We start from the raw sequence: 14,973 nt of genomic DNA, 5'->3' as shown, positions 1-14,973 counted from the left end.
TGTGAAAAGATTTATTTGTGTGTACATTTTTTTTTTTTAGTCATTTTAGTCAGGGACTGCTGAGAGGATCCTTATGCAAAGAGATGAGACTAAAGTGTATTAGCACAATCTTACATTTATTTTTGTCTTATTTAACCATTTAAAAGTTTCATAATTTGACTGCAATTTAAGGATCTTAAAGTTCTTATTCTTTAGTAGGATTATAATGGGATAGAAGGGTAGAAAAGTTATACATTAGACAGGAAAATGAGTGCTGTATTCTTGAATTAATATTCATTTCACACTAAACTAACCCTTATATTATGTAGCTGTAATATTTAATCTCAGTTTTATTGGTGTATTTTTATTATTATTATTTTTTTGTTGGATTATGTTGAGGTTATCACTGCCAATCTTCTGCATTTGTCTTTGCAGTGGCTCATTTCTAACTAGCCAGATTAGAAATGTACCATCATATGAAGTGAATTTTAACGTACATGTACTAACTGTATTATTATGTTATTTTATTTTCAAATATGGACATTGCTGCATAATAGCAAACTTTAAATAAATTGTTTTTGTCTATAATCCTGATATGAAGGACCATACTTAAATGAATTTCGGAAATACAGAATGATTTTTGAGCAGATGTTTTATTTGTCATAAACATACTGCACAGGGAACACTGTAATGAAACTCACCTGCCCCCCCCTAAAAAAAATAGTGTCACAACGTTAAGTTTGTCTGATAATGAAACACTTTAAGTGGTGTGCAGATATAGAAAATCACAACCCAGGTCCTTATACATAAAACCAATACTATATATCCATGCAATCATCCAAATAATCTATTACACCACCCTTGATTGATCACTGAAGTCAAAGCGATTAATATCATCATATTGTACTATACATGCACTAGTGTTGTGCATTATTCACATCGTATCACTGTATGCGTTCCACGGATCTGTAAACTATTGCGTTCCACTAATCTGTTCTACTGTACATGTTAGCTTGATGGTACTTTAAGAAAACAGTCAGTTGTGCAACGGCAATTGTTTGACTAGTGTTTGTTGGGCCTAGACATGGAACAATGTTGCTAACAGCTAACCTTATATGATGTGTGAAGAAATGATTGATTTTGATAGATTCCAGCATGCAAACTACCAGCCAAAAAAATTTACTGAATTTGTCCCATATGATTGAAAGGTTTATGCTTAAGTGTTTGAAGTTAGTTTTGTAGACAAATATATATTGTACCTGTTCATGTGATTTTTTTTTTTTTTTTCTTTCTTTCTTTTTTTACAAACTACATTTGTAATTAAAATTTTATTTGTTTTGAACTCCTTTTTTTTTTTGGACATTGGGGAAGAGTAATTGTGTGATGTGCAATGACAACAAACAATTGGGTTTTTTAAACCATGATCATGGCGAAATGCTTTTTACAGCTTAATACTGTAAAGTAATGGACTTGCTCACTGGTAGTCTCCCCATAATGCACTGCAGAAGGTTTATAAGTGTCTATCAGCATGCCGTAGCTGTCACTCGGACAGTAAGTGAAAAGTTCACAGTAAGAAGGTCACTCCCTGGCTAATAAGGAAAGGGTTTGCTGCAGGTTGTCAAGGCCCCATAAGTATCCGTCTTCTCGGTTGCCTTCCTCCCAGGGTCTGTAGTGATCCAGGTTCTGTTCCTCTGGGAGAGGGGTGGTTTTACCAAAATCAATGAGCCAGACCTCAGCTCTCTCTTTGTGATCATGAATGAAGAGAAGCGAACTGCCAATGACCTGAAAGACATCCAACATTGACTATGTTTACATGTGCACCAATAATTCGATTTTTTTTTTTTTTTTTTTACAATATCAAAGTAAGGACTTGATCATAGTAAGATGTTTACATGACACAAGCAAAACTCTTCACTCCCGTTTACAAGCAATTTTCATTATTCTGATTATTCGCTACAAGTGTGGTTATTTTTACTGCCATTCTTCACATACCTCAATGCACACCACAAATGATGAACTCACATACAGTAGGTGCGTTACTGGCCACTGTTTTAATCCATTTACGTCAAACGCAAAACACATTTCTATGGACGTATTGGATATTGTTCGGTGGCGTGATGAACATCGTAATGCCGCTGTAACTGTGGTTTCATACGCTGCTATAGCGTTTGTGGATTAAGATAAGGAGCAGAGGCTGCGCAGTTGTGCTGACAGAATTCAGCGATTTGGAGTGGGGGGAAAAACTTCACAAAACTCAACACTCTGTGACATTATTCTGAACAACACGCGTCATCCGTGTACGTCCGAGTACACGTGCACTTTGTAATAATGCAATTAAAGTGTTTGCATGCCTGTTTATCGCAATTAAACTCATCATACGCCACAAAGTCTACATTGATGCATTTGGCAGACACTTTTATCCAAAGCAACTTGCATTGCATTTCAAGGTGCACATTTACATTCTTATCAAGTCTTGCTTTCCCTGGGAATCAAACCCATGACCTTAGTGTTGCAAGTGCCAACGCTCTACTGTTTGAGCTACAGGAAAGTTTAATGCGAGTATGGCTACTCGCATTAGTTTGATCGAAGTACTGCATTTACACAAGGTAAAGTTTTAATCACAATATTGCCAAAATCTCATTGTAATCGCATTATGAGGATGCATGTACATTTTAGTTATTATTTTGTAATTGTTTGAGTAATTGTTGAGGAGGGCCAAATCATATGTAAAAAGAGATTTACACTACAATTTAAAAGTTTGGGGTCAGTAAGATTTTTTTTTACATTTTTGAAAGAAGTCTCTTATACTGATAAAAGTAAAGCTGGATTTATTTGATAAATTTTTTTTGTGGAAGCCATCTTACTAACCCCAACTTTTTGTAGTGTATACATTATTGCAGTACAATATAGTACAGCGTTAAATAAAAATATGGTGCATAATAAATAAAATAATAATATATATTCTTGGACATTTATAGTTAAATATTAATTTGAATATTATTAACTCTAAAAATCTCATGTTAATGAATGAATTAGATATTAGTTGGAAGTGTACATATAGTGCTTAAATAATAACAAGAACAATTTAAAAAACATTTTTACATTAATCAGTAAATATTTACATCGCACAACTTAAAAAAATAAGGTAAAACTGAACATTACAGAACAAAAAAAAAATTATTTTACCTCATGTTTCTTGAAGAACTCGGAGGCTTTCAGTGCCTGTTTAATATCTTCAAGCCTTGTAATATAGGAGTTCTATTAGGAAAGTGAAGGAGAAGAGCACATCAATAATCAATAATTCAACTGGAATTATCCTACAAGTGATTTTTTTTTGTTCAGTATTCACTGGAGAGAGGCTCCAATTACACAAGGACACCTTGTAATTGCAGTTAATTTGTTTTCTGTTGAGACATCATATCTTCCTGTGCTTGCCTATTATAAAATGTTATTTAAACATAATTGTTTTAAACCTTCCAGCTATATCTGCTAGTTCTAAGTAACTCAGTTCTAGTTCTAGTGTAAAACACTTAATACATTTAAATGACATTATCACCAACTTCCCTTGTTCCTTTAAAGGGACAGTTAACCCAAATTAAAATTTGCTGTTAATTTACTGCTGTTAATTAATTCAAAATGTAGGTGACTTTTTCTTTTTCTTCAATTGAACAGTAAAGAATATTTTTAGCTGAAACTGTGGTTAGCTGAAATCGTATAATGCAAGTCAGTGGCGACTGTCACTTTGAGAGTCAAAAAAACAAATACAGGCTAAGTGAGGTCTTATTAAGCGAAACGATTGCTCTGTGCAAGAAACTGAACATTATTACCTGTAATCCACACAGCGTCTGCAAACGTGCATTCAGCTTCCTGTCACATAATGACCAATACGAATCACCAAGGACCACGATTTCAGCTAAAAATATTCTTTACTGTAAAATTCACCTACATCTTGGATGGCCTGAGTGTGAGCAAATCTTTGGGCGAACTATCCCTTTAATCCCTTTTATCCCTTCTTTTGAAGTGACATGTAGACCCCAAACTGAACAGATGAGCTTTTATCATTCTGTTTGAACTGCCTTGTTGGAGCATCACTGACAGTAAGCAATATCTGGCCTTTTTACATTAGACATGTATATCCTGCATGTGTAGTGTTCATTAAGCTAAGAGCATTGTTCCACGGAAATGTAGGTGTGTGTGCATTATGTCAGAACAGGTTGATCCAGTTCTCAAGAACTCACGCACAATTATGTTTTTATTGCCCTCGACGAAATCCTTAAAGACCTGAATGACGTCTTCCTTTGACCGGGTCTTTTTAAAGTCTGTTTTGCAGGTTTCTCCTCTCTGAAATAAGAAAATAATGTATTGTATAGAATGTAAAAACAAAAAAGTCAGATAAAGAGTTTTTACAAATCAGCTGATTGAGGACAAAATCTGAAATTTGATGGATTTCAGTGAGGTGGCGCTTAAAGACATTTTCTGTGCAGGTTTGAAAGGGCCCGCATGTTCCAAGTTACCAGGTGGAAAGATTTATTTTTCTCTGATCCAATTCATTGCTCATGCTTTGTTACTAAGCAGATCCTCGTTTACCGTGGGGATTGCGGATGAGACATCCCCTTAGTACCGAAGTCTTCCACGTCAAAATCACCTCATATCATGACCACCAAACCAGAGTCTTATGTCAAGACCGTCAAGTCATGTCATGAATGCCAATTCAGAGCCTCTTCATGAAATGGCCACCACGGCAGAGTCAAGTCACGTCATGGTTGACACTACTTCTAGTGATAGCCACTGCTATTTTGTTCAGAAGGGGCGGCTACAGCTATAGATCCTCTCGAGGTGGTAGCGTCCACTACAACACATACAGAGAATGCAGCAGCTGTCATAGACCATACTGAACCTTCTGAGAACCATGTCACAGTCAAGGAGACCATCCATAAAAGGTTTATGGATCGAGTCACAACCATTGACCAAGTCCGTGAACTTTTCTTGCCCCAAATTACAACCAGAGAGACCATTCAGGAACCACGTCTGTCTCAAATCACGGTCACAGAGACCATTCATGAACCATATTTGCTTTAATCAAGTCAACGGAGGCTATTGATTCATGTCACATTCAATGAGGTCGTCCATGCCAACTGTGTCACATCCAAGGAGTCAGTACATGCCGGCCATGTCATGAATGATGTTCCTGTTTCTGCTCCACGATCCAGGCCTGCCCATGCTCTACAGTCATGGTATTTCATTGTTGCAGGACTTAAGCCATAAATCAAGCCATGAATTATGCCTTGTAACAGACCACTTTATGGTCCTGGCCCGCCTTCCCTCCTCCTTGTACGCCTCCGCTCCACCATCCTCTGGGACTTTTTTTTGGAAAAATGTACTTGTGGTTTGGGTGTCTAGAGAGATGAGATATGTAAGGCTGGTGTTTGGTTGGGCTCTTGTTTTCATGTTTTTTTGCTTTGTATTTCATGTACTGTAGTTATGTTTTCCATGGTGCTTCTTCAAGTGTTATGCTGTAACCTGCTGTCCTGAGTTTCACGTCCATGCCACACCATACCAAGTGAAGTTCATGTTTAAGTTATGTTCATTTTTTTAAGTCATTATTTTATTTTTGTACACTTTTGGAATAAACTGCAATTGGGTTCAGAACTCCGACTTCAGTGGATCCATTACAAATATAATTTTTTTTTTTAAATGAATTTATTTAATATAACAATCTAGCCTAACACAAGTTTCAATGTCCTGGTTTTCTACTGAACTCAAATTCTGAACTCAAATTTGCTTTGATTTTAAGGCACTGTGGCTACCTTGATACCCTCAATGCGGAAGCCCAGAGTGTTAGTAGAGCTGAGACTTTCTCTCCACTGCATGTAGCGTGGTTTGGTTACTGCCTGCTGCTTCTTCTCCTCCGCTGTTGGAGCCTCACTGTCCACCTCCATCATCTTATTATACAGGTCCTCACGCAGCTTTGGCTTCACCCTTGCCCGCACCAGCTCCTCCTCTAGATACGTCCTGAAAGAAAGAAAGTTAGAATTGGATATTTAACTGCCTGAAAATGTACTGGAAATGGTGGAACCTGATGGAGATGTCTATTAATCATGACTGAAATGTTGATTCAATCATGTGCATGTGCATTTTTCATTTTATTTTGTGCATGTGCATTTTGTTTTTATTGCAAGCTTGAACTTTACTTGACTTCCTGTGTGAGAAGAGGAAGTCACCAAGGGACTCCTTGCACAAAATGTCTCTCAGTGTGTAAAAACTGTGCGTGAAATGCATGTGAGAAGGAAGCCCTCAGGGACGCCCTGTCTGCCTTGCTAAGCATGCATGTAAGTTTTGTCTGCATGTGCACAGGAAGTGGTTATTATTGTGCGTGGTGAGAGGGCCTCTCTCTTCATGAGCCCCACCCATTGCCCTGACAGGATGCAGGCCAACAACCAGAACAGGTGTTTCAGCAGACAGAGTAAACTCATCATGCACAATATGTTAGCATGACTATGAAAAGGAGAGAATTAAACATTAGCAAAATAAGTCATACTTGCTGTGTTATATTTGTAATATTAATGTATATTTAATATTGAATTATAACATATAACATTATACAGCAATATAATTAATAGTAGAAATTTAAATATTTGCACTATTTTTTCTATTTTAAATGATGCTGTTTTGAACTTTCTGTTTATCAAAAAACACACGATTCCAACAAAAAAAATAGACAACATTGATAATACAAAATGTTTCATGAGAACCAAATCAGCATGATAGAATGATTTCTGAAGGATTATGTGACAATAAAGACTTGAGTAATTGCTGCTGAAAATTCAGCTTTGCCATCACAGGAATATGATGGTGAAAAAAAAGAAGAAAAAAAATATTATATTAATATATTAATATATATATATATTATTATTAACTGACAGAGACTGACACGGAAGAGAAAAAATTGTTGAATAAAGTCGTTATTTTTGTTTTGTTTTTGCGCACAAAAAGTATTCTCTGGTCACATGGACTGTTTTAATGATGTCTTTACTACCTTTCTGGGCCTTGAAAGTGGTGATTATGTTGCAGTCTATGTGGGGGTCAGAAAGCTCTCAGATTTCATCAAAAATCTCTTGAAGATGAATGAAGGTCTTACGAATTTGGAAGGACATGAGGGTGAGTAATTAATGACAGAATTTTCACATTTGGGTGAACTAACCCTTTAATTTGGCTTCTTTTTTTTTTACAATAATAATCTGAGTGTGTAAAACGTGTCCATGTAAAAAAAAATTAAAAAAGAGCATCTGTTATTCAATCACTGTACCTCACTCCCATCTTGCAGTCCATGACGTTCGGCAAATCAAAGTTGGCCAACAGGTCTTTCATTTTGAGAAAGAGCTCTCCGTCTCTCTCAACCACTCCATAATAGCTGGGCACGAAGGAATGTAAAGCATCCTCTTTCAGCCTCTCAAAACACAGCTTCTCATTCTCTGAGAACTTCTTCAGTATGGAGCCCTCATCCCCTGCTTTAAAGCTGCCTGGGCAGAAACACAAATACAAAGGAAGACTGGAGTCACTGGAGCACATATAATCAACACTGAGCCGCTCAGCCAGTCTACCAGATCTTATTCAGAATATGTGCTTTCGTTACATGATGAGTGTGCACACATTCATATAGTGTTAAAAAATGTTAGATATCGCATGTGTTTATTTTATTTTGATATCTGCAGCTTAAGGTGTGTAAATGAAAGTAAGATCATACAGGTACGTAAAATGTGTATTCTTTGACATGAGAGTCAAGCGTCATCACACTGCTCATAACCACTTCCCTAAATATGGTATCAAATGACTGTACTTCCCCATAAAAGCCATGTTTACAAAAAACACAGCCAGAAAACATGAGCTAAAATCAGTGGTGTTTTCACAAAGACAATCTGTCTGCAAATAAATTTGAATAAGAGAATTACTTATTGTCCAGAAATAAATAAGAAAGAAGTTAAATGCTACAAAAAGCAAAGCTACACAAAATATGCTTTTTACACATGAAGTCAGATAATTACAATAATAGACTAAAAAGCATATTCAAATCTGACTCGGTTTTGATAACATGTTAGTAAAATGTAACATATTAATAAATAATTAAATTACTGTTAGTAAATTGATAGTCCCAAGCGTAAGGTACAATGCTGTTCCATATGCCTTTAACCCAGAAACTGAGCAAACTGTGTAGATATGGAACTGAAACATGAATTTACATCAGACAAAAATGTGCCGCATTTTTTGGGCATACCTTTATGGCCTGCTAATTGAACCCAGGACAGGCGTCTTCGTTGTGTGGCCACCAAAGGGCAATGGACAATAGTCTTCAGCTTCCACCAGGCATTGCTTTGCTGGAACACATTAAAACATAATCATCCATGACTATGATAGAAGTGCATTAAATATTTCAAACTCTCTGCTGAATTTATATAAAGCTCAACCCTTGGCCACCCAACAATAAGTCTGAGGTTGGATTCCAAAAATGAAGAGTGGCCAGTGACTGAAACCAACAGACAGTGTTTTTTTAAACACTGCACAATGTTCCTTAAGTGTGTAAGACTGACTCACACACACATGGTCTCATTTGGAGCTGTGAAGCTCAGTAATCCGGCACTGCAGCCCATAACGTAGACATTTGTTTTGCTGCCCATTTCAAATAAGCATCCTGGAAACCATTTCTGTTCATTTGAGGAGTAACATTAAATGAAGCAAAGGCAAAGATAGCTAAGACTATCTTCGTTCACAATGCATATTACTTCTATAATGTGACATACTTATGAGTGAACCAGGATATTTAGTGAGGAAAAATGTAGGATGGGAGATCGTTTTATCCATCTGATCCAATTTTATCCATGTCCTTCCTTAAATTATGCTGCTGGTCTTATTGTGAATTCTCCATTGCATGCTATTCCAACAGAGCAAAGTGGGGTCAATTTTCATTTCATGTTGATTTTAAAGTCATAGTGTAATGGTGGAGGTATGAAAATAGTAGAAATACGAGTTTTTTCTTCACTGGAAAATTGATTTATGTCATTTTGATTAAAAATGATGAAGTAAATAAATAAATAAATGTTTAGAAAACACATAGGGTGAATTTTAATTTCATAACACGTTACTATTTCTAATATATATATATATATATATATATATATATATATATATATATATATATATATATTGAATTATCAGGTACTTACTGTACCTTCCTGAGATAATCACCAATCACTGTCATTTTCTCAGTATTTTTGTTCCTTTGTAAATATATTTTTTTTAAATAATAAAATAATGTGGTTTACAGGTGCACTTTGTGTGTTGGTCTAGTTACTGTGTCTAACATTTGTATGGCAGTAATGCCCTTACATAATTTATTTTGTAAAAAAAAAAAAAAAAAAAATTTCCTTAGGAGATTATTTACTGCAGGTGTTGAAATAGTAAGGGTGTAGTGAAGTGCAATGTTTGTTCTTCCACTTGACATGGAAAGAAAAACGTTTCTTACTTTCTACCTCTGCCGTGGAAGCAGAAGCAGATGATTCAAGTTTGCCAACATGTTAAATTGTCCCTCAGGCACAAGAGCTGATCTGAAAACCTTCTTTACAATGCAGCATGCAGCAATTATTGAGCCTTTAAATTGGACGTAGTACATAAAACTGCTTTTGAAGGTTGGACTATATCCAGATAGTACATCATATTTAAAGTCAAGAAGACTGCGTACGGCCCTGTATAAATACAGAGAAAAGCCATAAACCAAAGGCAATGACCTGCACTTTGTGGAACTGTGCATACACACATTTGTAACACACCATAACTAAATATTGAACTGGACTGTCATGCAGACAATTCAAACATTATGGTGCCAACTCTCAAACAACAACCAATCATTATGTATAAAAGTGTGACATGTTTTTACAAAAACATAAAAAGCTTTACCTTTAGTAAACATATGACATACTGAATAACATAAAACAGTCAACACTCTATTTTCCTTTTACAAGCAACTGAAAATGTGATATTAATAAGGCATTTATGACTTGAAATTATATACAAATCAAAGTGAAAATGTTACACTAAAAGCTGAGTGTATCTTTTGTTTGTTAGTTAGACAGATAGACAATTTTCACAACTGTTCTTCCACTGTTAAAATGTGCTTCTTAATCTAATTATATCTAATTTCCATTGTGAGTATTCAAGAGTTTATAAAACTGACCTAAAGTTGGTCTGTATCAAACTGCGGATGGAAACTTGTTTGTGACACTGTGGCTTCTGCCTAAATGTCAAGCGGCAATGAGTTTGTTTTGATATAGGCTGATAAAAATGAAGCGTTTGCAACTTTGTGACACTGCATGTGCTTTCCTTCTCAGAATATTAGAATCAGGAACAGGTCTGTGCAAACATAGGCTTTTTACAGTGGCTCTGCATGTGTCATCGAGCTTGAGCATCAACATTCAGTCAGTTCATTCAGTGCAAGATGTCTAACTTTCTGAAAAGGAAAGAGTGATACTATGCAGACATGATGTCCAGATTTACAGAGGCAAAGTGTTTAACGTACAATGGCAGCGAAGGCCTTCTATGGTATTGAATGAACCTGAGGATCACAATACATAACACATCCATTCAAAATAATCCCAGACATGGCAGAAGTGAGAAACAAAACGTTAGGAGATGATCGCTTAGATTTATTTATCTAAGTTAAATGTATTATTTGTACAGTTTTATTTGTGATTCTCTCATATTTTGGCAGATGCTTCTATCTGAAACCAGTTCAAAGTCCTTTTTATTAGGATGTTCCTTTGGGAATTGAAGCCATAATCTTTGGTTGCTACACTGATAAAAAATGACTTTGTGGTGAAGTAAATACTACAGAAAAAATTTCTACATGAAAAAATTAGTTCAGGCAAGAATTAAAAAAGAAAACTAAGTACATCTATGTTAGTACTCAATTCAAGCATGTAGAAATTAAAGTGTAAATATCAACCTTATAAAATTGAATAATTAATGAGCTGTATTTACACTGTTTTATCATTGCTTTTGTTGTTAGGATTAGTAACTTGCCATTTTGTGACATTTGGAGTTCATTTTCTACTCAAAATGACACATTCAAACACAAAAACGATCCATCAAATGTTACCGTCATTGTGTATTGTCTACTAAGTATTGAGGTCTCTGCGTTCACGTGTTGCGTAATTTCTGATAAGTAGATATGGTGTATCACACCATAGCTATTGTATTAATTACTTAGATGTTTCTAAGTAAAGCATATACTTTAAAAGTGTGGTTTAATTCAATGTTATATTGTATTGCAAAGGAAACTTCAACTAAATAGATATTACTCAACCTTTTACTAGTAGCCAAGTTAAAATGACTTATTTTCTTTGTTACTTTCACTTAACTTAGTTAAGTAGAGTTTACTTAATTCCATGTGAAATTTACTTTAAAAATATGCGTGCAAAAGAAAATCAAGTACATTTTACTTATTGTTTTTTTCAGTGTAGTTGCTAGCCGAGTAACATAAATATTATGGGCTAACTTATGTACTTTTTTCATCATCCAGTTGGATGCTGCACAATGGTGGTGGTTGAGGAGGTTCCCCCTTCCATGTAAAGCGCTGTAAGTATTATTTTCAAATTAGTATTTAGAAATCATCTACATTGCTTGTCCCATCCACTAACGAGAATATTTTCGAAACAATTTGCAAAGGTCATCACTTCGAATTCACCCACTGTTAACAACATGTGAGTAGGCATATGAAAAAAAGGGCCTTGGCACAGAGCGGTTAAGCCTGTTGAGCTTGTCATTTTAACGCTCGAAGTGCTGCCAGGTTATTAAAGCTGCACACCTGTGATATTTGCTCAACTCAATCTACACTGACGACGCTCAATGCAAACAAAAACTAAACAATTTCAATTAAAACGCTGAACAGCCTACTTTGTAAACAATGAGGGAGAAACATGTCAATCTGCTATGGATGGATGATGGATTTTTCTGTTATATTTTTAGTTACCCACTACTGCAAATATTTCATCAGAAAGAACATTCAAGAGCCACCTGATACAGATCGACATAGCCGCTAATGTCATGGGTTGTGTCACATATACAGTACTTTTGAACATGGTGAACAGACATGATTTCACAATCAGAAGCAAGTACAGACAAACAGACACCCACACAAACATACCATAATGATGAACCAGCATGAGCTCTACAGCTAAAGATCGAACACACAGTTGGCATTGTGTTAATGGTGGAAATATGCAGATTTCAATCAAAAGTATTCTAATGCCTCAGTTATGGGGTCAAATGAAGATAACAGGTATCGAAACCCTCATTGGCAACTCAAGAACAGATAAAACAGGATTTCGTTACTTAACAACACAACAGTTCCTCATTACTAATAGTCTCATGTTCTCATGACATGTTTTGAATAGTCTTCTTTTATTTAGTTTAAGAAGAGATGTATAAAAATAAAGAGTCCAAAATTGTATTCACCCCAAGTCTTTCTAAAAGTCTATATAACAAATGAATCACAATAAAAACTTAAGGTTATTTCTATTTATCTTATATTGAAGATCGGGACTAGTTGTCACATAGTGGAAGTTGTCACAAAAGTGTCTCTCAGTTTTGAGTCGAACGGCCACAAATGTGTGTTGCCCTAGAAGTGGTTTTGTATGTGGGTTTCAAACTCCTATTTCAATTAGCTCAAAGTCCTAGTTTTAGTTTGAAAAAATTTTTTTACATTAAAATTACATATTATTACCATATGTGTGTGTGTATATGTATATATATAATTACAGTATATAATAGTAATAGTTTGCCAAGACAATGCTCATATTTTTGTTATTGGTTTGTTGCAATAATTATCTTGTGTTCTTTATTTGTCAGATTCAAGTGTAAAAACTTGCCCCTTATAATCTGATAACATGCAAGGCTGTCACAAAAGATCAGCATCTGTCTAAAGAACTGTATCCCCCCCCCCCCACCCCCCCCCCCCCCCCCCCGGGCAAAAATAGTGGAAATGTAGCTTACTGCAGCAAAAACTCCAGCCAGAAATTTACTTTTAAAAAATACATTATTCTGATAAATATGCACAAGAGTAAAAAGTGTGGCAACTATAAAACCTACTGTCAAATAACCTTGCAACACCCCTGAAGAACATTTCAGTTACATTTCATTTCAGAAAAAAATCTTTTTCCACTACAAAGAACATTTTGTGCAATGGAAAGTTTCCATGTGTGTTAAAGGTTCTTTATGGAACCATAGGCTAGATGCCAATAAAGAAACTTTATTTTTGTAAGTGCCTCCGCACGTAAATCACTAGGCTATAACCTACCTCTCCTGAGTCTACCGAGTCCCCCAAATGTTCCAGAGTCACGATGCCTTTGCTTTTGGTCTCGTTGTCGCTGAGGATGTCATCCTCCGATTCGTCGAACGCCGTTGAGGATCCGTTGGAAGAGATTGAGGAGTTGGAGAGTTTGCGGCGCAACCGTCCGTTCACCTCCTCCTCCAGATCCTCCTCGGTGATCTCCCGTGAGTCCCCATCAGACGTGATGGTCACCTGCGGCACCAGGCACCCTCTCCCCGGCTTACCGTCGCAGAGAAACCCTGCTTGCCCACTGTACTGTTCCGCCATCTGTGTTTGATCATCACAAATCTCTGTGGATGAAAAGTTTCGTGCGCGTCCTCCTCCTCCTCCTCTCCCTGATCCGTCGCAAACAGAAGACGAACGGGAGAACGCCGCCTCTCTCAGCGACCTCCGCCTCTGTTTGGGCATCGAGGTGACAGGAGGGTTCAGGTTAACCCCCCTCTGTCCGAGGGGCCACACGCTGCTAGTGAGTGGGGGCCCCAAAAAATAAATCCTGCGTATCGCCGCGGAAAATATTCAGTCGGTTCAGTCCAGATAAGCTACTTTATTTCCAGTAAGTTATGTAACAAACGATCTCCATCCGGATAACTTTGTTTGGCTTTGTGGGAGTGTGTGGACGTGCATTCACAGCCACGGAGACCCTGTTAACAGCGCTCGAGCTCTGTGAACACACATCTTCCGCGTTTGAAACGTTTCAGCGCTCTTCCTGACTTTTAATTTGTTCGGCTTTTGCTTTATAGCTCATTTCCTCATTCATTGTGGCATTCCATACTACTGTTTATTGTAATGTAGGCCTATCAGTCAAATCTATTACACGCAACTATGTTCAGATAGGCTATCTAACAATATTATAAAGCATTGTTTTTCCCAATACAAATGATTTTGATTATTTCTCAGATTTATGTTAAATTATAATAAAAAATGGAAGGTATGCAAATGTCAAAACAGATAAATACTTTAAAGTCTTTAAAGCTTAATAGCCTAATTTAATAGGCCTATAATATTACTATAATAGCATATTACTATAATATAAATATATTACTATATATTTTATCCTGTAGGCTAGTTCATACATAAAAAAGGTTTGTGGTTGTCAAAACTTTACAGGTCAAACTAGCATTTGGATGACTGTATATTTTAAAAATTCCTAACTGTATGTCGATGTATTATATTATAATGCAAACCGATTGGGGCTATTAAATCTTGTCGTTACCGTCACATAATGACTTAGTTAAAATTAAAATTAATTACATAACTGATAACAGAAAATAAAAAATAAAATCAATTTAATTTTTTAAATAAAATCCAGACAAATGTGATGATTCACAAAATTCTGGAAATGGCTCTTTCATCTTACATGCTAATGCATGCCTACTTTCTACTTCTGAAAACATAATAATCAAAAATATTGTATCCTATATAATAAGTAGGCTATACATATTGATTTGTTAAAAAAAAAAAAAATTCTCCCCGCAAATTAGAAGGTAATGCTTTTTTGCTTCTATAAAACATTTGAAAAAATAAAATCACATGTATTTTTAAAAAATATAATTTGTAGTCGTTTTTTACTGTAGGTAACTTACTGTTAATCAATGTACAGGTTTTACTCTTACAGT

The 14,973-nt window shown here is 35.8% G+C and overlaps 1 protein-coding gene across 1 annotated transcript; it reads right to left on the bottom strand.

Moving 5' to 3' along the window:
• Positions 1–1,107: 1,107 nt before the first annotated feature.
• itpka (inositol-trisphosphate 3-kinase A) lies at positions 1,108–14,112 on the bottom strand. Its single transcript, XM_079853501.1, has 7 exons — positions 13,325–14,112; positions 8,252–8,351; positions 7,286–7,499; positions 5,787–5,991; positions 4,222–4,320; positions 3,166–3,237; positions 1,108–1,761 (listed from the first exon to the last, which is right to left on the bottom strand). Exons 1-7 carry the CDS (start codon positions 13,763–13,765, stop codon positions 1,558–1,560), a joined length of 1,335 nt encoding a protein of 444 aa, XP_079709627.1. The 5' UTR covers positions 13,766–14,112; the 3' UTR covers positions 1,108–1,557.
• Between the last annotated feature and the right edge of the window lie 861 nt (positions 14,113–14,973).

Source organism: Squalius cephalus (genome assembly GCF_949319135.1).
Source record: "Squalius cephalus genome assembly, chromosome: 20".
NCBI lineage: Eukaryota > Metazoa > Chordata > Actinopteri > Cypriniformes > Leuciscidae > Squalius > Squalius cephalus.
Note: the sequence above shows the minus strand (reverse complement) of the source record. Positions and strands in the feature narration are given on the sequence as shown.

Bases quoted from the DNA above. Each gene is read 5' to 3' on its own strand.
- itpka (XM_079853501.1), bottom strand. From the start codon at position 13,765: ATGCCCAAACAGAGGCGGAGGTCGCTGAGAGAGGCGGCGTTCTCCCGT. The intron at 5,992-7,285 runs GTACAGTGATTG...TCTTTCTTTCAG, and splicing joins GACTGCAAGATGGGAGTGAG to GACGTATCTAGAGGAGGAGC. The intron at 3,238-4,221 runs GTGCGTGAGTTC...CTTTCCTAATAG, and splicing joins AGGGCAATAAAAACATAATT to AACTCCTATATTACAAGGCT.